Genomic DNA, 27,120 nt, shown 5'->3' with positions numbered 1-27,120 from the left:
AAAATGGGATGAGAAAGGTGAAAGCACTTTGGAAAAATAAAAGTCCTAGACAGATTCAAGGTCGTTATTAACAGGGATTAGTGGACTGGCAGAAAAAGAATGCAAACAATTTTAAAGTGGGCATTTTGGCAAGAAATTCAATGTGGTAAATAAAAGTACTGAACTACAGCTCAAACTTCCCAAGAGATAAAAAAGAGCAGATTCATTTCACTTGGCAGAAGAGGGGAGGTCTCTTCCTTATATATCTCACCTAAAATCTTCCGAGAAAATAGCTCCAAGCTTATTATTGGAAAGCATATTTCGAATTCCAGAAGTAGAGAGGACACCAACTCAAGAGTACACCAGGTAAATATAGATTTTTATAGATGGATTCTCTAAGATTAACTGGGCTTTACCTTGTAACTAAGAGTAGGTAACACGAGTGGGATGGTTTATATTATTGTAGTACAAGCTTTGTAAAAAAAAAAAAAAAAAAAAAAGGTGGGGGGGAGGTGACAAGAAAATAGGGATGCAGAACTATAGCGTGAATCATAAGAGTTTGGAATGAAAGACGAGATTAGCATTGTCTTTTCGTGAAAGCCAGTCAAACGGTAGGAACGTTGTATCATGAAAGGACGGTGGCCCTGTGGAAAGAGATTGGGTACGGGAATCTGAGGACGGGGGTTCTACTCCTGACTCTTCCATTTGCCTGCTGTGTGACCTTGGCCAAGACATTTGACTTCTCAGTTTCCTCATCTGTAAATTGGGGGTGAAACGACTCCTCTCCTCTACCTTAGACAGTGAGTCTCAAGTGGGAGAGAGGAATTGGGTCCACCTAATTATTATTATGGTATTTGTTAAGCGCTTACTATGTGCCAAGCACTGTTCTAAGCACTGGCTTCTATCTACTCTTCGCTTAACACAGTGCTTGGTGAATAATAAAGAGTTGAACAAGTATAATTATTATTACTGTTGATGTTGTTATCATCTAAATGGTAGACCGAAGTAGCTCGTGTTAGTTATCCACGGTTATCCACGTAATTTTTATCTAAATGTCAGCTAGAGATTTTCTTGTGCTTATAGCTTTTCTTGAATGGATCCATGCATCTTCCTTAGGCATGTATTTTCTTCCTTTCCCCAGGCAGTTGTGGAAAATAAGTGATTTGCCAGGGAACAAGGATGATGTGACAGAATACTGAAAATCATCTAATGCATTCTGATGCTCTAACTATAATAACTGTGCTATTGTTAAGCATTTACTATACGCTACAAGGTAATAAGGTCAGACGCAGTCCTACATGGAGCTGGCAATCTAAAGGGTAGGGAAAACAATCACTCAATCTATGGTATTTACCTAGCACTTACTAGGGGCAGAACACTGGACTAAGTGCTGGTATTTAATTCCCATTTGACAGATGGGAAAACTGAGGCAAAGAGAAGTTAAGTGACTAGTCCAAGGTCGCACTATAAGCAGGTGGAAGAACTAAATTTAGAACGCAGGTTCTCTGACTCCCAGACCATACTGCTTCTCTGCCTCCTTTCGTCCTTCCTGCTGGGACCGATTGATAAATTCACAAAAGATCTCAGTCTATACATTCTGAACCCAGAAAAGAGCAGAGATGCTGGAATTTCTGTCCCATGGTCAAAACAAAAACCTGCTTGTGCCTCCGGGGGGGGGAGAAAAGCTTGTTGTGGGAAGGGAATGTCACTGTATATCGTCGTATTGTACTTTCCCAAGTGCTTAGAGCAGTGCTCTGCACACAGTCAGAGCTCAATAAATACAGCTGAAAGAGTGAAAAGTATCTGTCTCTCCCATTTTTTTTCTCTTATTGCTCCTCAACTCACTTTAGGGTTATTAGAGAATGGGATTACATGTTGTTTTGTCTTGGGAGATAAGAAGGAACATCTAGCTTGCCATTAATATTTAACTGATAAGGCAAGTCCAAGTAGTTCCAGGAAATATCCAAATCGTCGGAATCTAGACCTAAAACACAAATATAGAGGCTCTAGGGAGACACAGAGCGAAGCGGCACGGCCTAGCGGATAGAGCACAGGACCGAGAGTCAAAAGGACCTGGGTTCTAATCCCGACTCTGCCACTTGTCTGCTTTGTGACCTTGGGCAAATCACTTTGCTTCTCCATACTTCCATTATCTCAGCTGTAAAATGGGGATTAAGATTGTGAACGCCATGTGGGACATGGACTGTGACCAACCTGATTAGCTTATATATTCACGGAGAAGCAGCGTGGCTCAGTGGAAAGAGCATGGGCTTTGGAGTCAGGGCTCATGAGTTCGAATCCCAGCTCTGCCACTTGTCGGCTGTGTGACTGTGGGCAAGTCACTTAACTTCTCTGGGCCTCAGTTCCCTCATCTGTAAAATGGGGATTAAGACCGTGAGCCCCACGTGGGACAACCTGATTCCCCTATGTCTACCCCAGCGCTTAGAACAGTGCTCGGCACATAGTAAGCGCTTAACAAATACCAACATTATTATTATTATTATTATATATTCATTCATTCCATTACATTTATTGAGGAGCACTTACTGTGTGCAGAGCACTGTACTAAGTGCTTGGGAAAGTGCAGTACAGCAATAAAGAGAGACGATCCCTGCCCACAGTGAACTCACAGTCTGGGGGTGGGGGGAGACAGACATCAAAACAAATAAGCAGACATCAATATAAATAAATAAAATGACAGATATATGCCTAAGTGCTGTGGGGCGGGGAGAGGGGGGCTTAGTCTGGGAAGTCCTCTTGGAGGAGATGGGCCTTCAGTAAGGCTTTGAAGGATGGGGAGAATGTGTTTATTGTTAAATTGTGCTCTCCCAAGCACTTAGTAGGGTGTTTTACACACAGGAAGTGCTCAATAAATACAATTGAATGAATCTGTGAACTGAGGCACAGAGAAGTTGAGTGACTTACCCGAGGTCAGGCAGCAGACAAGTGGTAGAACAGGATTAGAACCAAGGTCCTCTGATTTCTAGGCCCATGCTCTTTCCTCTAGACCATGTCGCTTCTCCTTCCTGAAGAGAATAACCTCTAAATACTTAGCTAAACTGCCTCGATATATGTCTAGATAACCACTTCAAAACCTTTGAGAGACTATTTGATTTAAGCAAAACTTAGTCTTTCAAGGAATATCCTTAGCCTACTCCTTTTGTGTTCAAATGATCTTGCCTTGACAGCGATCAGTGTTTATTTTTCAAACAAATGCATTTCACACTGTACTTTGCAATATCTTACTTTTTACGAATGAGTCTGTTAGAATGAAAGGTTGGCAGATCCACATTTCAAAAGATATGAAAATTTGCTCTGCGGGATTGCAAAAGTCAGCAAATACACACAAAATCGTCATTAAATTTCCAATACCTTTGCCTTGCAAAACTCCACGTACTAGGTCTTCAACCATGAGAGACTCGGTACGAAGAAGACAAATGTGTGTCTTGGGATAGTAAATTCTGCCAGACTTTGTAAGGTCATTCGAGTCACACAGAGTTAATGTGATAATCTTCTAAAATATGTCTTGAAAACAGACGATGGGGTGACACTCAGGACGAAAATGCTTTCTCTGGCTAACTACTGAAGAAGTCCTTTTCCTCCGCTCCAACCTATGATTTATTGCTACTAAATGTAGTCATAATACAATGTAATTAAAATAATTCAGATTAAAGATCTGCATTTTGATCAGTTATATTCTTCTAGGACCACTTTAAGGAAAGAGAGGTACAAGTAAGTACTAGGAATACTTGTATTTGTTAAGCCCTTTCTCCGTACCAAGCACTGTACTAAGCACTGGGGTAGAAACAAGACAATCAGACCAGACACAATCCCTGGCCCCCATGGGCCATAGTCTCGTTGGAAAGAACAGCTATGGAATCGTCATTTTACAGATGAGAAAACTGAGGCACAGGGAAGTCAAGTGGCTTGCCCAGGGCCAGACAGTAGGCAAGTGGCAGATAAGGATTCGACTGCTCCTCCAGAAATTCCCTTTTATTGATTCTTCCATTTCCTTCAAATTGTATCATGGAATCAACAATTTTAAGATGATTGCCACGAATTCAATAATACATATCGGGATTGAATCCGTAGCTACTCACTGTATCAAGCAGTGATCTCTGGTGGTACAACTTTCACAGTTTTCTAGAGGCAATTTGTTAAATATACAGTAGCAATCGATCAATTGTATTTGAGCACTTAGTGTGTGCAGAGCACTATTTCAAGCGCTTGGGAGAGTACAATATAACCGAGTCGACATGTTCCCTGCCCACAGTGAATCTATATTTATTTTCTGGAAATGGGTGGGAAGTGATTAGATAAATCTCTTTGTTACCTTATCATCTGTACTTTTCCTTTTCCTTGATTCATAAAGACAAAATCACATATTTAATTTTATTTCATTTCCTTGTTTTGAACTTCAGGGTTTGTTTGAGTCTTTTTAAAATTTTGATGCTCGTCAGTAACTAGAAATACAAATAGGGGCATGCCATATTCCTGCGCCTTCCTAAGACACCAATAGTGTGGCTAAGAATCACTTGTCATGGGGCAACTAGCTGACCTCTGCTTTGACTTTTCTGACCACTGTCTCCTGAAATATTTGCTCTCCCTCTTTCAGATCAGGAATTCTGAAAGATTCTCAACTGCTCAACTTTTCAGTGTCTACTGCATTTGTCCATATTATCTGCTTTGCCTCCAATCATTAGGCCTTTTCAAGATCTGAATCCAGTAGAAAATAATCTGAAATACGAAATAAGACACATCCCAGAAATAAAAATCACCACTGACTAAATTTTCCCCACTCCAAATATTTGAACTGATAGCGAACTTGGCTTGGACTTCAGAGACTGGGAGTTAGGAAGGAGGGGGAGAAAAAGAGGTGGTGGGAAGAAAGAAAGAAAAAGAAGAAAAGGGATGAAGAGAATAAACTAGTGCTTCTTCACAGGAAATAGTAGGAAGTCAAACAATCAGCAAGTCAGACTGAGCTGTTAAATTCAGGGGAGTCTTAATCTCTCCCTCTTCTTTCCCTCTCCCGGTGTTCACCACAGAAATAATTTGGCTTTAGCTTGTCTCTTCCTGGCTTTGCTATCTTTTCACTTAAAACTAAATTTCTCTAAAACTGTGGTGGTTTGAGAATAGCTGAAGTAACTACGAAGTTATCCCCAAATCCCTTCCCCAGTACCTGAGGTGTCCAATTTACACCAAAGGCTAACTTGTGTCTTTTATTTGCCATTCTGTGGTGGGGAACCATGATTTGAGAGATCTTAAAGAACTCCAAATCTAACAGGTAAACAGCTCTGCAACTCCTCCCGAAGTCCCTTAACCGGTCAGCTACAGATGGTTCTAAGTAGGAGATGCGGAGAGGATCTTAGGCATAAATGGTAAAGACATCCTGTGTCCTGTGGAAGAATAATAATAATAATAATTATGGTATTTGTTAAGCGCTTACTTAACCCCGTTTTCCAGAGGAGGTAACAGACACAGAGAAGTTAAGCGGCTAGCCCAAAGTCACACAGCAGACAAGTGGCGGGGGCTGGATTAGAACCCATGACCTCTGACTCCCGAGCCCAGGCTCTCGCCACTAAGCCAACCGGAGTTGGACTGTCAGCTAGTCAACAGTAGAAAAATTCTTAGAGTGCCCAGGGCCTAAAGACTGGCAGATAATATGAATTAGAAGGTGACCACCACTTGGAAAAAGGGAGTGCAGAATTCTCAGTAATGAAAGAAAGCTCTTTACTATTAGACTTGATAGCTTCTGGCCCCATTTTTAATATTGGGTCCGGGCTGCATTCTCTAGCCTCTAAGTTCGCTGTGGGCAAGGAACGTGTCTACCAGTTCTGTTATAGTCTACTCTCCCAACACCGCTCTGCACATAATAATAACGTTGGTATTTGTTAAGCGCTTACTATGTTGCAGAGCACTGTTCTAAGCGCTGGGTAGATACAGGGTAATCGGGTGGTCCCGCGTGAGGCTCACAGTTAATCCCCGTTTTCCAGATGAGGTCACTGAGGCACAGAGCAGTGAAGTGACTTGCCCACCGTCACACAGCTGACAGGTAGCAGAGCCGGGATTCGAACCCATGACCTCGGACTCCCAAGCCCGGGCTCTTTTCCACTGAGCCACGCTGCTTCTCTAACTTACAGTCTAGAGCCAGTGAATTGCAAGCCCCTATTGGGCAGACCTCTTTCCTCTTATATCTATACTCATCTCCCACATGCTCTCCAACTAACCCCTTTATTTCCTCCTCTCTCACTCTCTCCTGCATGGCCCTCGAACCTGGATACGCACCCTCTATTCACCCCACGCTCAGCTCCGCGCACTTAGATATCCAAAATTTATACGCTTACATCGTTCGTGATCCCCTCGAAACTAAGAGTTCCTTGGGCGCGGGGAACGTGTCCACCAACTCTTGCTGTCTTGTACGCTTCCGAAGGCTTAGTACACTGGGAAGCGCTATTCAGTCGATGTTCGATAAATACCACTGCTTGATCGATCTGAATAAATATGAGTTACTCTAAGAGGCAACGTGGCCCAAGTAGGGGCTTGGGAGCCAGAGGACCTGGGTTCTAATCCCGGCTCTGCCGCTTGTCAGCCGTGTGACTTTGGGCAGGTCACTTCACTTCTCTGCGCCTCAGTGACCTCACCTGTAAAATGGGGATGAAGACTGTGAGCCCCACGTGGGACAACCTGATCGCCTTGTATCCCCCCCCAGTGCTTAGAACAGTGCTTTGCACACAGTAAGCGCTTAACAAATACCAACATTGTTATTAATCCTGAACCTACCACTTGCCTGCTGTGTGCCCTGGGGCAGTCACTTTGCTTCTCCGTGCCTCAGTTTCCTCATCTGTAAAACGGAGGTTCAACATCTGTTCTCCCTCCTTCTTCGACTGTGAGGGCGTGTAGGACCAGGACTGCGTCTGAACCGATTATCTTTTATCTACCCCAGTGCTTAGAACAGTGCTTGACACACACTGTGCACTTAAATAACACCATTATGATTATCATCGTTAGTAGTAGTAGTAATAAGAAGAATAATATTAACTCTGGCCTATTTCCATTTAAAGCAACGGAAAGTCCAAGACTTATGCAAGGAAAGAGTTGGGTGCCGGTTCTGAATTTTCTCACTGTTTCAGGGTAACGGCCATGGCTGCGAAACCCAAGCTTTACTACTTCAACGGGAGAGGCAGGATGGAGACCATCCGGTGGCTGCTGGCGGCTGCCGGGGTGGAGGTAGGTGGGGATCTCCCCAAGCCATCATAGCAATGGTACTTGTACATTCATTCAATCGTATTTATTGAGCACTGTGTGCAGAGCACTGTACTAAGCGCGCTTACTGTGTGTCAAGCACTGTTCTTAGCAATGGGGTAAAGATAAAGGCTAATCACATCGGGCCCCATCTTAATCCCCATTTTACAGAAGAGGCACCTGGGGTCCAGAGAGGCAACTCGCCCACCGTCACCCAGAAGACATGAGGCAGAACGGAATTAGAATCCGAGCCCTTCTGACCCCGTGACCGTAGATTCTGAGCCTCCTGGCCTGTGGTCGATGACTAACCCCTCATCGTGTTTTCCTTTCTAGTATGAAGAAAAATTGTTCGAAACCCGTGAGGAGTTTGAAAATTTAGTGAAAGGTGAGACCCTAGCTTTCTTTGTCATGTTGGGTGGGGAGAGAAAGATTAGCTGGCTCGGTGTGAAGTGTGTAAACAGCTCAGCTGTGAAACGAGGTGTGATAATAGCATCAGTCAGATGGACAGTCTGAGTGAGGTCCGCTCTAAGGGGCCTCTGCAGTGAGCAAGATAGGGGGAAACTAGATTTCTTCCCCTGAAGGAAAAGTGTCCCAAGACCTAGCTCAGGGAGGATTTCCCCACTGACGGACACGGGGACTGAACCAGGGGAGGAATGACATTCAGAAGCAGGCGTCCGCTTCACAAGCAAGTGAAAAGCAGCAGGGAGTAGAATGGGATAAACAACTTTTTGGGCAACAGTCTTTGAGAAATGACAGCTAAGGGCAAAAGTCAAGGAGGCAGTGTTGGAGAGGGACCTGCAGCAAGAGAAAGGCACAGATTTTAAAAATAAAAGAAGGTCATGTTCCCCTGAAATGATGTTTCAGGTGTTCGGAAGAAACGAATGGTCCCCCAGACCACACAGGGTATAATAAACATTTTAACGCACTATAGGACCTAAACCCATTCCGAAGAAAAGATAAGTGATTCCGTTCTCCAATCCCTGGGCTACTCCTGAATGCTGATTTAGATGTTTGAGATATACTCTGCGAGCTAAGCTTCTCATGGCCACCCAAGGGTGGTGGCAAAAAAAAACACTGGTGAAATGTGAGAAGAAAGAATAAGCGACTAAACCCAATAAGCTGAGAAACAGTGAACACGTTTTCTAAATCAAATGCACTCTCCCAAGCACTAAGTATAGTGCTCTGCACACGGTAAGTGTTCAATAAATAGCACACTGACTGAAATGGTCCTCAGAAGTTAGGGCATAGGGCATAGGCATAGAATTTTTAATCCTGCAGCTAGAACCCGGAAAGTAGGTGAATAAAGTTGAAGACATCAGGAGGTCAGGGATATGATCAAATGTGTAAGAGGGTACGGTTTTCACGGTGGCCCCATGGCACCAGGAAGGGTTTATGTGGTGAGAGGCTAAAATGCACAGTAGGAACGGTAAAAGACGAGTTAAAACAATCCAAGCCTCCTGAGTTAAGTGGGGCATTAAACATTTTGTGCTTTCATCCCGTCACCTAATAATAATATCACTTTGGTGTTTGTTGAGTGCTTTCCATGCACCAAGCACTTCCTGAGAGTTGAGGTAGAGACAAGATAATCAGGTCGGACGTAGCTCCCGTCCAACGTGGCGCTCAAAGTCTAAGTAGACAGGAGAACCGGGGTTGAATCCCCATTTTACGGATGAGAAACTAAAGCGCAGAAAAGTTAAGTGAAAACCGAGTCACAGACAAGTTAAGTGATTTGCTCAAGGTCACACGGCAGGCAAGCGGTAGAGCTCGGATTAGAACCCAGGTCCCTCGACTCCCAGGCTCGAGATCTCTCCACTAGGCCACATCGCTTCCCAAGCTTCCAGAGGCAAGTAAGTCTCCAGGGAATGGCTTGAAGCTCTGCTTTGGGCAGTTCTAGCCGCAGTAGAAATCTCCTAGACCAAGTCTTCTGAGGAGGCTTGTCTACATTTATCAGTCACCCCCCAACACAGTCCCTCAGATCAATTCCACCCTGGTCCCATCCACCTCCGCCTGGCTGTCTTCCTTTCTCGCACGTTCTGCTCCGCTCCCGGAGACTCTGTCACTATCCCACTTGGAGTTTGCGAAAATATGGCCCCGTTCAATTGTGGGGAAGATACGCCAGGACAGAAAGATTCACCAAAGGGCCGGGTTCACGGTAGGTTGCTAATGGTTTGGTTTTGCCATTAAAGACCCTGGTTTCTCTCCTTCCTTGCCTTCCCCTCCTTCGTAAAACTTTCCTTTTCAGTTCCTCTCTCTTACTTTTCCTTGCTTTAAGGTGAAGAATTTGAAGAGTGCAAAGCCTTGGACTGTTTGAAGGAAAGCCCCCGGGGGAATCAGAAGATACGTGCAATCATACACGCATTCACGCTCGTACCCTCTCGAGTCAGCATTTATAATCTTTTTTTCAATGGGATTTGTTAAACACTTACTATGTGTCCGGTTCTGAACTAAGCACCAGGGTGGCTACGAGTTAATCAGGTTGGACACGGACCAGGTCCCACACGGGGCTCACAGTCTCAATCCCCATTTTACAGATGAGGTGACTGAGGCGTAGAGAAATTAAGTGACGCGCCCTAGGTCACACAGCAGACAAGCGGCAGAGCCGGAATCAGAACCCAGGTCTTTCTGACTCCCAGGCTTGTGCTCTATCCACTAGACCACACTACTTCTTAATGAGCATGGCCCTCTTACATTGAATACTGTATTTATGAAGTATTTTCTCTGGGCCATTCACTGTACTAAGTGCCAGGATAAAAACAGAATAATTAACCCAGCTACAGCCTCTGTCCCATATACAATTCACAATCCAAAGTGTGGGAAGAACGGGTGTCATTCCCATTTTAAAGATGAGGAACCGGAGGACCAGAGATGTTAAGCGACTTGCCAAAGTCACACGGCAGACTACACCCTGTTGGAACTAGAGCCCGGGTCGATCGATCGATGGTATTTTTTGAGCCGTTGCTGTGTGTCGATCACTGTATTCATTCACTCATTCAATAGTATTCATTGAGCGCTTACTATGTGCAGAGCACCGTACTAAGCGCTTGGAATGTACAAATCGGCAACAGACAGAGACAGTCCCCGCCCAGTGACGGGCTTAGGGTCTAATCGGGGGAGACGGACGGGCAAAAACAATAGCAATAAATAGAATCAAGGGGATGTACATCTCATTAAAAAATAGCAATAAATAGAATCAAGGTGATGTACGCCTCATTAACAAAATAAATAGGGTAATAAAAAGTATATACAAATGAGCGGACGAGCACGGTGCTGAGGGGAGGGGAAGGGAGTGGGGAGGAGCAGAGGTAAATGGGGGGAAAAGGGGGCTTAGCTGAGGGGAGGTGAAGGGGGAGTAGAGGGGGAGCAGAGGGAGCAGAGGGAAAAGGGGAAGGTCAGTCTGCGAAGGCCTCTTGGAGGAGGTGAGCTGGAGAGTACAATAGTCTCCCTCCTCCCAGGTCACCCAGCATCAATTTCAGAGGCTCTTTTGTATCGTCGTTTGTTTTTTTTACGATACTTGCTAAGCTCTTATCTTGTGCCAGGAACTGTACTAGGCATTAAGGTAGATACAAGCTAATCAGGTTGGACACAGTCCCTGCCCCACATGGGGCTTCCCCATTTTACAGATGAGGTAACTGAGGCAGAGAGAAATTAAGTGACTTGCCCGAGGTCCCGCAGCAGACAAGTGGCAGAGCTGGGATCAAAACCCAGGCCCTCTGACTTCCAGGCCTTTGCTCCACCTACTAGGCCACGCTGCCTCTCAGGCTTTCTAGGTGAACTTACTGAGGAAAAGCAGTATAGCGAGAGGCATTTTGGCATATCTTTCAGAGACGTGTAATATTATTTAACAGCACAGAACATCACAGCTCCATTTAGCGAACGGCCGAATCCATTACTTCTGCTTGTGTAAAAGACTGAGTCGTTTGACTTTTCTCTCTCCTTTTCAAGGCGGAACCTTGATGTATCAACAAGTGCCGATGGTTGAGATCGATGGGATGAAATTGGTCCAGACCAGAGCCATTCTAAGCTACATCGCTGCAAAATATAAGCTGTATGGGAAGGACCTGAAGGAGAGAGCCCTGTACAGTAATCTCGCCCCATCCCCATCACCCTATTCTCCTCTCATCTCTCTGGCCGGTCATTCTCGGTCTCCTTCGCGGGCGCCTCCTCCCCCTCCCATCCTTTAACGGTCGGAGTCCCTCAAGGGTCAGTTCTCGGCCCTCTTCCGTTCTCCATTTACACTCACTCCCTCGGCGAACTCATCCGCTCTCACGGCTTCGACTTACCGTCTCTACGCAGATGACACGCGGATCTACATCTCCGCCCCTGTCCTCTCCCCCTCCCGTCGGGCTCGCGTCTCCTCCCGCCTCCGGGACGACTCCACCCGGATGTCGGCCCGCCACCTAAAACTCAACGTGAGCGAGACCGAGCTCCTCATCTTCCCTCCCGAGCCCGGTCCTCTCCCGGACTTCCCTATCACCGCGGATGGCCCGACCATCCTTCCCGTCTCTCGGGCCCGCTATCTCGGTGTCATCTTTGACTCGTCTCTCTCGTTCACCCCACACATCCGATCCGTTACCGAGACCTGCCGGTCTCACCTTTACGATATCGCCAAGATCCGCCCTCTCCTCTCCACCCGAACGGCTACCTTACCGCTACGGGCTCTCGTTACATCCCGGCTAGACTACTGCGTCGGCCTTCTCTCCGATCTCCCTTCCTCCTCTCTCGCCCCGCTCCGGTCTATTCTTCACTCGGCTGCCCGGCTCATCTTCCTGCAGAAACGATCTGGGCCTGTCGCTCCCCTTCTTAAACACCTCCGGGGGTTGCCTATCGACCTCCGCTCCAAACAAAAACTCCTCACTCTAGGCTTCAAGGCTATCACCTCGCCCCTTCCTACCTCTCCTCCCTTCTCTCTTTCTCCTGCCCACCCCGCACGCTCTGCTCCTCCGCCGCCCACCTCCTCACCGTCCCTCAGTCTCGCCCATCCCGCCGTCGACCCCTGGGCCACGTCCTCCCGCGGTCCCGGAACGGCCTCCCTCCTCACCTCCGCCAAATTAGTTCTCTTCCCCTCTTCAAAACCCTACTTAAAACTCACCTCCTCCGAGAGGCCTTCCCAGACTGAGCTCCCCTTCTCCCTCTACTCCCTCTACCGCCCCCACTTCACCTCTCCACAGCTTAACCCTCTTTTCCCCACATCTCCCTCTGCTCCTCCACCTCTCCCTTCCCATCCCCTCGGCACCGTACTCGTCCGCTCGACTGTATATATTTTCATTACCCTATTTATTTTGTTAATGAGATGTACATCGCCCCGATTCTATTTAGTCGCCATTGTTTTTACGAGATGTTCTTCCCCTCGACTCTATTTATCGCCAACGTTCTCGTCTGTCCGTCTCCCCCGATTAGACCTTAAGCCCGTCAATCGGCAGGGACTGTATCTGTTGCCGACTTGTTCATTCCAAGCGCTTAGTACAGTGCTCTGCACATAGTAAGCGCTCAATAAATACTATTGAATGAATGAACCCCCCCATATTTTTAAAAATACAATACTACTTACAGTGAAATTAAGGAGGGTAGAACTCTGCTTTAGAATTAGTTAGAAGAGCTGTGACCTCCACTATATTTCTCCAGTTTTCAACTAATATCAAGTTCTGGTGGTGATTTTTTTCCCCCTTAAATAATGGCTATAAAAAGGGGATTTTTTTCTTCCATCAGCTATCAGCATGATAGCCCTTCATTATTTGGCCTAGATTTCGAACGCCATCAAAACTGTAAGGAAAAATCACCGTATTTCCATCTTAATATATCATACAAACGCATGTCCACACAAACACACAGCCACACGTTCACAAAGACCAGACTCTCTTTCTTTCTCCCAGTCGGTACCTTCCCTAGACAGACATGCATATGCACGCGTGCACACATACACATATGTACCCTCATTCCCCAATCCCCCCACCTCTTTCCTCTCCTCCCTCCCATCCCCAACGAGAATCCCCTGACTCCCGGCACACACACGGACCACGCTTGTTGACTCTGAGCCCTGTGTTCGAGCGCCTTCGGAAGCCTCGACCGTTACAAGCTGCTGCCTGCTTGGTTTGTAATTTGTCCTTGCAGATTTTAGGCACCCGAAACAGAGTCCCAAGTTTTCAAATCCCGGGGCGATTCTAAAAATATCCTATAATCTGTTGTCTGCTGTACAATCTGCAACAACCTGTGAAAATGGCAGCTTTCTTTCCCCGCTTTACAAAGACCTACCGATCTGGGACTCTTCAGTGTTTGTCTCCCCCGGATGGAAGGAGTGGAGAAATGGCAAGCCTCAAGAGCAAATTTAACCGTTCCATACCCTCTCTGCCTCTCTCTCTCAAAATGGATATTATTTATCCAACTCCAACTGTGCTTAGACCACAGTAAAAAACGGTTGAGCCAGCCCCATAGAATTAGTAGACGTAATCCTTGGCCTCAAGGAGTTTACGCTAGGTTACAATCTCCTGCCAAAAAAAATAAAAAATTTCTGGGGCCATAGTCAACGATGGAGGTCACTGACAGGCAAATCTGTGAGCACGCCAACCCGAGAGACAATATTTGCCTGCTGAAATAAACAAGGCAGAGGACTTGCCCATCCACCCGAAGGTAAGGTTCAAGGCTAACTTTGAACGAGAAAGAAATCATTTGCCTCCATTTGTTTCAGAGAGGTAGCTAAGCTGATGGAGTGACTGACATCTACTCCACTGACATTTACTCTAGAGGAGTTACAAGTAAAGGACTTTAAGAAGAGCCAGCATGGTCTAGAGGATAGAGCACGAGCCTGGAGTCAGAAAGACCTGGGTTCTAGTCCTGCCTCTGCCAATTGTCTTCTGTGTGACCTTGGCCAAGTCACAACTTCTCTGGGCCTCAGCTCCCTCGTCTGTAAAACGGGGATTAAGACTGCGAGCCCCATGTGGCACAGGGACTGTGTCCAACCTGATTCCTGTGCACCTATCCCAGTACTTGTACCTGGCATATAATACGTGTTTAACAAATTCCATAAAAAAGGGAAGTTCTCGACCGTCATGTCAAGCATCCTTCATCTTCCTGGTGGAAGCAGGGCTCTAGGTCGGATGGACCGGGATCTAGCTCAGGATGACATCGCTTGTTATCTTTTGACCCTTTCCTCTCGACATTTTCCCCAAGTGGGGGTTCTTGAAGCCTTTTTTTTTTTTAAATGGCATTTGTTGTGCACTTTCTGTGCCAGGAACTGTACGGAAAATAACAATCCGGGACTCTTTCGAGGCCCTGTAATTGGAATGAGCGCACTTTAAATTCTGGGGTAGATAAAAGCAATCAGGTTGTACATATTCCATGCCCTACATGGCGCTCGCAGTCTCAATTCCCATTTTAGAGATGAGGGAATGGAGGCACAGATAAGTGACTTGCCCAAGGTCACACAGCTGACAACTGGCAGATCTAGGATTAGAACCCAGGCCCTTCTGGCTCCCAGGTCCGGGCACTATCCACTAGACCGTGCTGTTGCTTAACCTAGATTCCTGAACCCTCCCACCGCTCCACCAATTAGCGTTGAGTACCTTAAGAGGATGAAGAAAATAGTCGGGACTAGCAAGTCAGCAATCAATCATATATCGGGTGCTTACACTCTGTGCAGAGCACTGCACGCTTGGGAAAGTACAACAGAATTAGCCGACACATCCGTTGCCCAGAAATGAGTTTACAGTCTAGAGGACACCTTTTCCAGCTACTTCTAAATGTGATATTGTACTGGGCAGGAAGCCTGATGTGATGCCATCATGCAGGAGTTTGCCCAAATCCCTGCACACTGAGGGTGCCCGACCTCTGAGCCCATCTCCCCGGCAGCATGAAACCCCCTTTCTGGGTCCTTGCCAACACAGGAGCTACTATAGACGGGCCCCTTCGAACTTCCAACCATCGCCATCCGGCGATCTTTCCCTTAGCAAACACGTTGAGCCGGCTGCCTCACTCACTCTCTTAGCATCTGAAATCACCTCTACCTAGTGGAAATAATGATGATAATAATTACGTTGGCATTTTTTAAGCGCTTACTATGTGCAGAGCACTGTTCTAAGCGCTGGGGGAGATACAGGGTCATCAGGTTGTCCCACGTGAGGTTCACAGTCTTCATCCCCATTTTCCAGATGGGGGAACTGAGGCACAGAGAAGTTAAGTGGCTTGCCCACAGTCACCCAGCTGACAAGTGGCAGAGCCAGGATTCAAACCCATGACCTCTGACTGCCAAGCCCGGGCTGAGCCACGCTGCTTCTCTAATAACGTTGGTATTTAAGCACTTACTAGGTGCAGAGCACTGTTCTAAGTGCTTGGGGGAGATACAGGGTCATCAGGTTGTCCCACGTGAGGCTCCCGGTCTTCATCCCCATTTTACAGATGGGGTCACTGAGGCACAGAGAAATGAAGTGACTTGCCCACAGTCACCCAGCTGACAAGTGACAGAGCTGGGATTCGAACCCATGACCTCTGATTCCCAAGCCCTGGCTCTTGCCACTGAGCCACGCTAAAGAGCCTGGGCCTGGAAATCAGGAGACCTGGGTTCTAATCCCGGCTCTGCCACTTGCCTTCTCTGTGACCACAGGCAAAGCCCGGGCTTGGGAGTCAGAGGTCGCAAGTTCTAATCCCAGCTCGGCCACTTGTCAGCTGTGCGACTCTGGAAAGTCATTTAACCTCTCTGTGCCTCAGTTCCCTCATCTGTAAAATGGGGATGAAGACTGTGAGCCCCACGTGGGACAACCTGATCACCTTGTATCCTCCCCAGTGCTTAGAAGGGTGCTTTGCACACAGTAAGCGCTTAACAAATGCCATTATCATTATTATTATTATTCTTCTCTGTACCTCAGTTGCCTCATCTGTAAAATGGGGATTAACAATCCCATTCAACACTGTGAGCCTCACGTGGGTCAGGGATCATCTTGCGTCTAACCCAGTGCTTAGCATGCAGTAGGCATGTAACAAATAACACAATTATTGACATTATTAGTATTACAATGAAACATTTTCAGATAAAACCTCTCGCATTGGTGGAGAGACATTTAGCTTCCTGGAGCGGGATAAACACGAGCTATTGAGCCCAATCTGTTCGCTCAGAAGGGCAATTTTTCCTCCATTTGGTGAATTCTGACATGAGGTGCTTTATTTTCCAGGATCGACATGTACGTGGAAGGGATGAGGGATCTGAGCGACATGATTATGTTCTTTCCCCTCTCGCTGCCCGCGGAGAAGGAGATGAATCTTGCCTACATCCTTGAGAGAGCCACCACCAGGTTCTTTCCGGCCTACGAGAAGGTTCGTGCGGTGGACTTTCATTCCCCGGCACTGCCGGTCTCCGGCGATGCCCGAGCGGGGCGAGTACCGGGGCCCCCGTCTATCGGGCCCTGGACCTCCAATCGGCCCCGGTGGTTAAAGTTTTCTCCAACTTGCTAAAAGCTTCTTTTACCTCTTAGCTGCTTGCCTTGGGCAAGGCAGAATTGAAAGATAAAGTGGGACTCAAAATTAAGCCTTTAGAGGGCTTAAATCCTTCTCTTGCCACTATTTCAGCAACCCATACAGCACTAAAGTTACCCAATAACAAAAGAAAACATTCCAGGGGAAAAAAACCCCCAGCAAACTGGTCCAATCCAGTAGCCCTCTATTATTTCTTTGCCAATCCCCAGTCGTCAATCCGTCAAGCCAACGATGGTACTTATTGAGCACTTACTATGTGGAGAGCACTGTACTAAGCGCTTGGGAGAGTACAACACAGCAGAATTAGCAGACACATTCCCTACCCGTAATGCGATTTCTGTCAGGAGCTGAACTCCTCGTCTTTCCTTCCAAGTCTGCTCCTCCACCGACTCTGCCGATCACAGTAGACACCACCACCATCCTTTCTGCTTCCAAAGCCCACGACTGTGGCCTTATCCTTAGGAAACTGGACAAACCCTATTTCTCATGCACTAATTTGTGAACGTGTCCCCTTTTCTTTCTTCCTCCTACCTCTAATTTATCTGTGTCAATCTCCCCCTGCTAGACCGTAAACTCCTTGGGGATTGGCAACATGCCTACTGATTAATAATCGTGGTATTTGTTAAGTGCTTGCTGTGTGCCAGGCACCGTGCTAAGCGCTTTTACACTCTGGAGCACTTAGTACACCCGGGAGGTACTCAATAAAGTCTATCGACTGATCTGAGAGCAGCACGCCTCAAAATGCCCAGTGCAATTCCCGTTAGGCTACCTCTTCCGATAAATATTTTCTTGATCGGCGGCGTGTTCTACTTTTCATTTGTTCTTAGATTGAAAGAAAATAGCGTAAGACCGCGGGACTTAATTCAGGCAAGCAAAAAGGTGGACAGATCAAGTTTTCCTTTTCCTCCTCATCTTCTGTCCGACAGGCTTTAAGAACCCACCGGCAAGATTTTCTGGTCGGTAACCAACTCAGCTGGGCAGACGTACAACTCCTTGAAGTCATTTTAATGACGGAAGAATTGAAGCCTAACATCCTTTCTGAATTCCCCCTGCTTCGGGTAATTATCAGAAGAGCATATCAAGTGATGGCACCGCAAAACCCATGAGTTGTTCCGATTTTTAACATCCCGTTTGGTTTAAACAATTAAGGAAGCGGACTTGGTTAGTAGTAGATCCAAAGGAAAGAGTAAATCGTGGAGCGAGTGACCGGTCGGAGTCCCGAGGGCCCGTGTTTCGACGGAGTTCCCAGAGAGAGTAATAGCCATCGTGATATCCGCGGAGTGCCTGCTGTGTGCCAAGCACTGTACTAAGCACTGGGGCGGATACGAGACGATCAGGTCAGACACAGTCCATTATCCCACTCGGGGCTCACACGCTCTCCGTCCAGCTGCAGTTCACTCTTTCGGTCGTATTTACCGATCGTTTTACCTTGCGCAAAGCACTGTGCTGAGTGCTTGGGAGAGTACTTCTCTCGTGCCCTCGCTCTCACGAGAGAGGGAAGGGGTGGCGTGTCCAGATGATTTCGGTCATGGCGGCAAGAGCTGTGATGTGGGGCAGATTATTGAATGCTTAGCAAATGGTAGCTGTCACGTTGAAAGTTGGAGGATTTTGGTCCAAGCACACGTACGTTCATTAATTCATTCAATCGTATTTATTGAGCGTGCAAAGCTCTGTCCTAAGCGCTTACACACGTCCAACTTGAGGCGGGATTCTCCCCTCCCGATTAGCCGTACGACTGCCGGGTTCGCTCCCTGCGAAGGGGGGTCGCGAGCCGCGGGCGTTCTCTCATCTGTGCTTCTCGGAGCTCCGGTCCACCCAAGGCACTAGTTGAGCTGGATAACAGATGACGTGGGGTACTGATAAAGTTTCATTACACTGCACCTCGTTAGTATCGCCCATCCTCATTTCTTGAATTTAGTCCTCAACTACTATTCCTCAATGACACCGTTGAGTTATTCCCCAGTTACTGTAATTCTATGACGCTAAATCCATTGTAATATCGGCAATGTGCCTCTATCACCCTAAATGTTAGGTCCCTCTGAAGCACCCTCCCCTCCCCGTCCAGGCATTCGACCTATAAAATATCGCCCGGGACTGCGAATTAAGGGCCATGACGGCTCTCGCCTTTCAAAAGGGTGTTCCCAGCTGAAAAATCGCTCCCGGTTTCAGTGGATGTCACGTCTCCTTTATCGCGTCCCCCACCAACACTATCCCTTGGGCCTGGATTCTGATTGCTTCAGCTGTCCCTCAGACAACAGCGAGTAACCCACTACTAAGTCACTGCAGTCCCAAAGGCTTGAAAATCAAATTTGGCTGGCTGCAAATGCTAATACAAAATACTCACAAGGGAGGAACTGGCCTAAAAAATGGAGATGTAATCGAGTGGATAGAACACAGGCCTTGGAGTAGGAAGGACCTGGGTTCTAATCCCCGCTCCGCCCTTTGTCCGCTGTGTGACCTTGGCCCAGGTAACTTCTCTGGGCCTCAGTTACCTCCTCTGCAAAATGGGGATTAAGACCGTGAGTCCATGTGTCCAATCTGTTTAGTGCCCCAGCACTTAGTAAGCAGAGTGGCTCAGTGGCAAGAGTCTGGGTTTGGGAGTCAGAGGTCATGGATTCGAATCCCTGTTCTGCCATTTGTCAGCTGTGTGACTGGGGGCGAGTCACTTCACTTCTCTGTGCCTCAGTGACCTCATCTGGAAAATGGGGATGAAGACCGGGAGCCTCACGTGGGACGACCTGATCACCCTGTATCTCCCCCAGAGCTGAGAACGGTGCTCTGCACATAGTAAGCGATTAACCAATACCATCATCATTATTATTATTACAGCAGCTGGCATAGTAAGCATTTAACAAATAGCATTTTTTAAAAATGGTATTTATTGAGTGAATACTATGTTCAGAGCACCATACTAAGTGCTTGGAGGAATACAATATAAGAGAGGTGAAAGAGACATTCGCCAGCCTTTCCCCCTTTTCCACCTTCACCCACCATTTTTGAGTCCTACTTCGAGGTAAATTTTTGTTGAAAGCTAAGGTGTTAATTCCATGATTTATTTCGGTTGTGCTCTTTCACATTTAGGGATTCCAGACCAGAATCAGCAACATCCCAACAATTAAGAAATTCCTGCAACCCGGAAGCTTGAGGAAACCAGCATTGGATGAAAAGTCTCTCGAGGTCTTAAAAAGCATTTTCAAACTGGAAAAGGGCTTGTTGCTTAAAAATATGGGCTCCATATTAGCTGAGTACTAGCGAGTAGGCTCCCGAGAAGAGACACGGTAATAGATATCGCAATTTTAGATCACAGCATCATCATCAGGAAGGCCAGAGTAGGCCGGTGTAGTATTTCCAGGATACGATGTCTAGAAGATTGATATGTACGCAACCATCTGCATTTGATAAAGCTGAAATTCCATTCTAATTATTTGCTGAGAGGTAGAGAATAAAGCCAAATAAAAGAAATCTCCTTTTTCTTGCTCTTTCGGGATCCTATTAAATTATTAATAGGCTCTGATTTCTGATCCCGCCTCGGATGTCGGGTTTCTGCCTGGTCCTTCTTGGAATTATTCTAGCACAGATTCCTCAGCTGTATCTGCCTATCCCTGCTCCGGATCCCACTGTCCCTGACAGAGTTCCTGCTCTCATGAGCACAAGCACGCATCTATTTTTTTCTTTCAGTTTTCTTTTCCAGTTGCCAAGAATGGCAGACGAGTAAACAATGAGGTAGGATGGATAGATGGGTGGATGACAGAAGCAGTGAGGCTCGGTGGAAAGAGCACGGGCTGGGGAGTCAGAGGTCACGGGTTCAAATCCCGGCTCCGCCGCGTGTCAGCTGTGCAACTTCGGGCAAGGCGCTTAACTTCTCTGCGCCTCAGTTACCTCAACCGTAAAATGGGCGTGAAGACCGTGAGCCCCACGTGGGACGACCTGATCGCCTTCTATCCTCCCAGCGCTTAGAACGGTGCTTGGCACATAGTAAGCGCTTAACAAACGCCATCATTATTATTATTACGGATGGATGGGCAGACTGACAGAGATAAGACTTTCAGATGCCCAGGAGGTAGGAGAGCTCATTTGATTTCTTACCGTCTCACTGCCGGGAAGCCTTCAGGACGTCCCCGGAGCCTCGCTAAGCCTCGGTCTCCTCACGGGCAAATTGGGTCGCAACGATTTTCTTCAGAGAGCGTGGGTTCTCGGATGAAAGGCCAGGTGTCATCGGACTACGAGCTGGCATCGTCTCGAGAGGCCGGATTTCGGTCGTGACAACGGGCCCGTCGGCTCCAGGCTGGACCGGCCGGCCTTCCCCTCCCGGGGAGAAAAGTCGAGGTGATCTCGCTCCAACCTAGGAGGGATCCCCAGCTCCTCCGGCAGAATTTTCTCCAAAAAAAAAGAGGGTGAGGCAGCGAAATGAGGGACAGTCAGTGTTTATGAGAAACCTGGCGGCCTCCAACAATCGATCTTCATTCATTCAGTCAATAGTATTTCTTGAGCGCTTACTATGTGCAGACCACTGTACTAAGCGCTTGGAATGTACAAATCGGTAACAGATAATAATAATAATAATGTTGGTATTTGTTAAGCGCTTACTATGTGCCGAGCACTGTTCTAAGCGCTGGGGTAGACATAGGGGAATCAGGTTGTCCCACGTGGGGCTCACAGTCTTAATCCCCATTTTACAGATGAGGGAACTGAGGCACAGAGAAGTTAAGTGACTTGCCCAAAGTCACACAGCCGACAAGTGGCAGAGCTGGGATTCGAACTCATGAGCCCTGACTCCAAAGCCCATGCTCTTTCCACTGAGCCACGCTGCTTCTCCTGAGCCACGCTGCTTCTCAGATAGAGACAGTCCCTGCCCATTGACGGGCTCACGGGCTAATCGGGGGAGACGGACGGACAAAAACAATAGCAATAAATAGAATCAAGGGGATGTACATCTCATTTACAAAATAAATAGGGTAATAAAAAATATATACAATTGAGCGGACGAGCACAGTGGTGAGGGGAGGGGAAGGGAGAGGGGGAGGAGCGGAGGGAAGGGGGGGAAAAGGGGGCTTAGCTGAGGGGAGGTGAAGAGGGGGGTAGAGGGGCAGCAGAGGGAGCAGAGGGAAAGGGGGAAGCTCAGTGTGGGAAGGCCTCTCGGAGGAGGTGAGCTCTCAGTAGGGCTTTGAAGAGGGGAAGAGAATTAGTTGTGAGTCAGCTATGCAGCCATCCAATCTGAGAAAGACGGAGACTTTAAATGCATCACGTTGCCTAAAGAGGCAGCCGATATACAAAGATACCAGAGATAAATGTCACTCCCCTTTATAAAAGGACCACCAAATGATGTTCATTGCCTGACCACCTGTTTTGTTCTGCTGTCTGTCGGTGGGCAGGGACTGTCTCTATCTCTTGCCGAATCGTACCTTCCGAGCGCTTAGCACAGTGCTCTGCACACAGTGAGCGCTCAGCGAATACTATTGAACGAATACAATGGAATCAATGAATGAATAAAGCGGTACTTCCGATTAACACTTCCAGTTAATCCATCAATCGATGGCATTTATTGAGCGCTTACTGTGTGCACAGGATTGAACTGAGCTTTTGGGAGAGTACAACACAACAGAGTTGGAAGCCCACCACAGGGCAAGGGGACGACAGGGGTAGTAACATTCATTCAGTCGTATTTACTGAGCACTGTACTAAATGCCACTTCTACCCTCAAGGACCTTAGAGTCTAATGAATGAAGAGCACTGTACTAAGTCCTTGGGAGAGGCCGGTAGAATTACATGCGAACTCCACCCTCGAGGAGTTTAGAGTCCACTGTGTCCGGAGCACTGTAGTAAGTGATTATTCTGGTCGTCTTAGACGCCCCAGAGAATTGCCCTCCTTTAACGTATGGGCAGCACACTTCTTGCTTGCAGATAGACACTTAATCATTTCTGCCTTCACACTTTCATACCTGCACTAACACACATTCCCACGCCCGCGGTGCTTACACAAAACCATTCAGTCCACCTTTTTTTAAAAAATCCTGATATTTGTTAAGCACTTACTATGTGTCAGGCACTTTGTTCATTCATTCATTCAATAGTATTTATTGAGCGCTTACTATGTACAGAGCACTGTACTAAGCGCTTGGAATGGACAAATTGGCAACAGATAGAGACAGTCCCTGCCCTTTGACGGGCTTACGGTCTAATCGGGGAGACGGGCAGACGAGAACAAGGGCAATAAATAGAGTCAAGGGGAAGAACATCTCATGGCTGCTCTTATGTTCTAACTTTACTTTGCAACTAGCTTGTATTAGCTTAACTATTAGCTTGTATTCGCTCATATTAGTTATTAACTGATTAGCTTGTATCTACTAACCAGGTTGGACCCAATCCATGTCCCACATTTTCCTTAATCCTCATTTTTCAGATGAGGGAACTGAGACACAGAGAAAGACTGGTGCCAGGTCAGGCAGCGGACAAGTGGTGGAGCTCGGTTTAGAACTCAGGTCCTCTGATTCCCAGGCCCGCGCTCTTTCCAGTAGGCGACGTTGCTTCAGTATTTTGGAACCAGTCGTGTCTCAAGTCCATGACCTCCCCTTAGACATTTAATATCTTGCAAAATAAAATACAAAGGGCTGGCAACTTTTTTCCCTTCCCCTTTTTCCCATCCTACCTCACCCTCACATAACACGTAAAACAGAGATTATTTTTGTCAGAAGATACATGCTGCCTTCATTTCCTACCACAAAATTCATGGCACATAAAATAATAATGATATTTTCAACAGTGCCAAGTGAGAGGAAGAAGACGGCCTAAAACCAATAGGATTACTGGGTGTGCACGAGGACGGCCAGAAGAAAATCTCCTTCCTTTTGTCTGATTACATCAGGTTTAATATTTGAGCTGTGTCCTCCGGGAATCTCTCCAAGTTCAAATCCAGTCTCGCCATCCAAAGAAAGCAATAGCTGCTCCCAGTTGTTATCCCGAGCCATATTCTTTCACTAACAGTCCTCATGCCTGAATTCACTCGGCAACCTTAAGTACACTGTGTTCTGACAGTCCACAGTAATCGCAGTTAATAACCTCACCGACTTTGCATATTTATGAATATACTCTTCCGGCTCAACGGCATTTATCCTCTCTACAAGGCCAAACTCACTTCTTCTGGGATTGAATTCTAAGAGTTACATTTACCAAGGATCGGATGTATTTCTCCTATTAATCCTGGTGGTGAGCAAATATGTTAGGTAGCAGTTGAATTTGATTCATTCCAAGAGAGTCAGGAAAAATTGTCTCTCATTTTCACTCCGCAGTGGAAAATTCCTTCTTTAGCTCTTGTTTGCCAACATCCACGCCTTGTTTTTCCTCTCAAGTATGGTTTAAAAAGGAATTTGTTCTGGCACATTTTACTACTATTTTCATTTTAAAGATACAGAGCAGGACGTCACCCGAATAACTGCTTTGCGATGATTTTCGATTTGCCCAAAAAAGCACTCTGGGCTCCTTACCCCGGAATCCATCAGCCATACACTCTCCGGGAAAATCTGCAGAATCGGTGCGGAAAATACATTTGGATGATGATGATGATGATGGTATTTTAGGTGTTTACTATGGGCTGAGGTAGATGCGAGACAATCAGACCGTTCACGGATAATGATCATAGTAACGATAATGATCATTTGGGTATTTAAGTGCTGACTATGTACTAAACATTGCATTAAGCTGTGGAATAGATTCTAGAAAATCAGTCGAACACAGTCCCCGTCCCCCACACGGGGCTCACGGCCTAAAAGTCTGGGACGGACCTGTATTTTACCCCTACTTTACAGATAAGGAAGCTGAGACTCGGGCAAGTGAAGTGACTTACCTAAGGTCACGAGGCAGACGCGCGGCAGAGCCGGACTAGGACCTGGGACTCCGGGTTCCCTGCCCCGAGCTCTTTCCATTGAACCTCCGCTCTCCAACACACCCCTTCCTCAGCATTCCCTGGTAGTTGTCTCCGGGGTGGAGAAATTCTCTGGGCAACGAAGGCCGTGAACCCCAGCTTCCCTGGGTCACCTAGGGGATTAAGACCGCTTGCCTGTCTCGTTCAGCGGCCCACTGCTCCCAATCCAGCCTGGTCTCCTCCGGCCCGGCTCTCTGGGTGTCAGACTTGCCCTCTGTGCTTAGGATGGCTCAGTCGTTCCCACTGTGGCTAGAGAGGCAGTGTGGCCTGAGAGATAATAATAATAATGATGATGGTATTTGTTAAGCGCTTACTATGTGCCAAGCACTGTTCTAAGCGCTAAGGAGCACGGGCCTGGGAATCAGAGGACCAAGGTTCTAATCCTGGCTCCGCCACTAATATGCCATGTGACCTCGGGCAAGGCATTTCACTTCTCTGGGCCTCACTTACCTCATCTGTAGAGTGGGGACTAAGACTATGAGTCCCATGTGGAATTTGATTAACTTGTATCTACCCCAGTGCTTAGTACAGGGTCGGGCACAGTAAACACTTAACAAATAGCATTAAAAAAATGAAAAAAAAAACCCCAACAAAAACAAAAAAAACCCTCACTATGGGGAACAGGTAGCTACTTGGTGGAATATTTGACTCAACAGGACCAGTCCTCATTTGCCAAAAATCACCAATCAGCATGAACAGATTTCACAAATACAGATTCATAGTCCCTTTTCCCCAATTCACGCTTTTTTAAATCTCTCCTGGCCTCTATAGTTTCTTCCCCTCGACAGTTTCCTCCTTTCTTCCATCACCAGCAGCACAGCATAGTGGCCAGAGCACTGGCCTGGGAGTCGGAAGGCGATGGATCCTAATTCCGGCTCTACCACTTGTCTGCTGTGTGACCTTGGGCAAGTCACTTCACTTCTCTGGGACTCAGTCACCTCACCTGGAAAATGGGGATTGTGAGCCCCATGTGGGACCCGGACTGTGTCTATCCTAATTACCTTGCAACTAGCCCAGCGCTTAGTACGGTATCTGGCAAATAGTGAGTGCTTAAGAAATACCATCATTATTATTTAATCTAAAGCCTAATTCTCTTCTATTCCTCACTGTCTCTACCCCTTCCCTCTGCAGCAAAGGAATGATAATAATAATGTTGGTATTTGTTAAGCGCTTACTATGTGCCGAGCACTGTTCTAAGCACTGGGGTAGACATAGGGGAATCAGGTTGTCCCACGTGGGGCTCACAGTCTTAATCCCCATTTTACAGATGAGGGAACTGAGGCACCGAGAAGTTAAGTGACTTGCCCACAGTCACACAGCCGACAAGTGGCAGAGATAATAATGTTGGTATTTGTTAAGCGCTTACTATGTGCAGAGCACTGTTCTAAGCGCTGGGGTAGATACAGGGTAATCGGGTCGTCCCACGTGAGGCTCACAGTGTTCATCCCCATTTTACAGATGAGGTCACTGAGGCACAGAGAAGTGAAGTGACTTGCCCACAGTCACACAGCTGACAAGTGGCAGAGCCGGGAGTCGAACCCAGGACCTCTGACTCCGAAGCCCGGGCTCTTTCCACTGAGCCACGCAGCACCGCATTGATGTTGGTATTTGTTAAGCGCTTACTGTGTGCAGAGCACTGTTCTAAGCGCTGGGGTAGACACAGGGGAATCAGGTTGTCCCACGTAGGGCTCACAGTCTTAATCCCCATTTTACAGATGAGGGAACTGAGGCACAGAGAAGTTAAGTGACTTGCCCACAGTCACACAGCTGACAAGTGGCAGAGCTGGGATTCGAACTCATGAGCCCTGACACCAAAGGCCGTGCTCTTTCCACTGCGCCACGCTGAGGATCCCTAGACTCTGTTTAGTCACCATTTTCCCCCAATGAGGCTGTATACCACAGCAGACATGATAATAATAATAATGGTATTTAAGTGTTTACTTTGTTCCAAGCACTGTTCTAAGTGCTGGGGTAGATACAAGGTAATCAGGTTGTCCCACATGGGGCTCCCAGTTTTAATCCCCATTTTACAGATGAGGTAACTGAGGCACAGAGAAGTGAAGTGCCTTACCCAAAGTCACACAGTTGACAAGTGGCGGAGCCAGAGTTAGAACCCACGACATCCGACTCCAAGCCCGGGTTCTTTCCACTAAATCACGCTGTTTCTCTGATCTTTACTGAACAGTGGAAACAGAAGAAATTTAGGGGAAAACATCAAGTCCTCCCTATGAGGTGAATAGGCCTTACACCTTCAGTCAATCTGGGCCCTGGGAACTCTTAAAATAATATGCGAAAAAACAACCCATCTTTGATTTTGTTTTTAATGGTACTTTTTAAGCGTTTACTTTGTGCCAGGCCTTGTACTAAGCATCGGGGTAGACACAAGTTAATCATTTTGGACACAGTTCCTGTCCCACACAAGGCTTACAGTCTTAATCCTCATTTTACAGATGAAGTAACTGAGGCATAGAGATGTGAAGTGACTTGAACGAGGTCATACAGCAGACCAGAGGCGGAGCCGG

General features: G+C 47.0%; 1 protein-coding gene across 1 annotated transcript; it reads left to right on the top strand.

Moving 5' to 3' along the window:
- Window positions 1-204: 204 nt before the first annotated feature.
- Window positions 205-20,156, top strand: LOC100084721 (glutathione S-transferase-like). The gene is made up of 7 exons (XM_029049767.2): window positions 205-345; window positions 7,110-7,206; window positions 7,555-7,606; window positions 11,164-11,296; window positions 16,380-16,521; window positions 17,607-17,738; window positions 19,762-20,156. Exons 2-7 carry the CDS (start codon window positions 7,120-7,122, stop codon window positions 19,930-19,932), a joined length of 717 nt encoding a protein of 238 aa, XP_028905600.1. The 5' UTR covers window positions 205-345; window positions 7,110-7,119; the 3' UTR covers window positions 19,933-20,156.
- The last annotated feature ends 6,964 nt before the right edge of the window (window positions 20,157-27,120 follow it).

The sequence above is a fragment of the Ornithorhynchus anatinus genome, chromosome X1 (assembly GCF_004115215.2).
Source record: "Ornithorhynchus anatinus isolate Pmale09 chromosome X1, mOrnAna1.pri.v4, whole genome shotgun sequence".
Lineage (NCBI taxonomy): Eukaryota > Metazoa > Chordata > Mammalia > Monotremata > Ornithorhynchidae > Ornithorhynchus > Ornithorhynchus anatinus.
The sequence above is the reverse complement of the archived record's forward strand: the minus strand, read 5'-3'. Positions and strand labels throughout refer to the sequence as shown.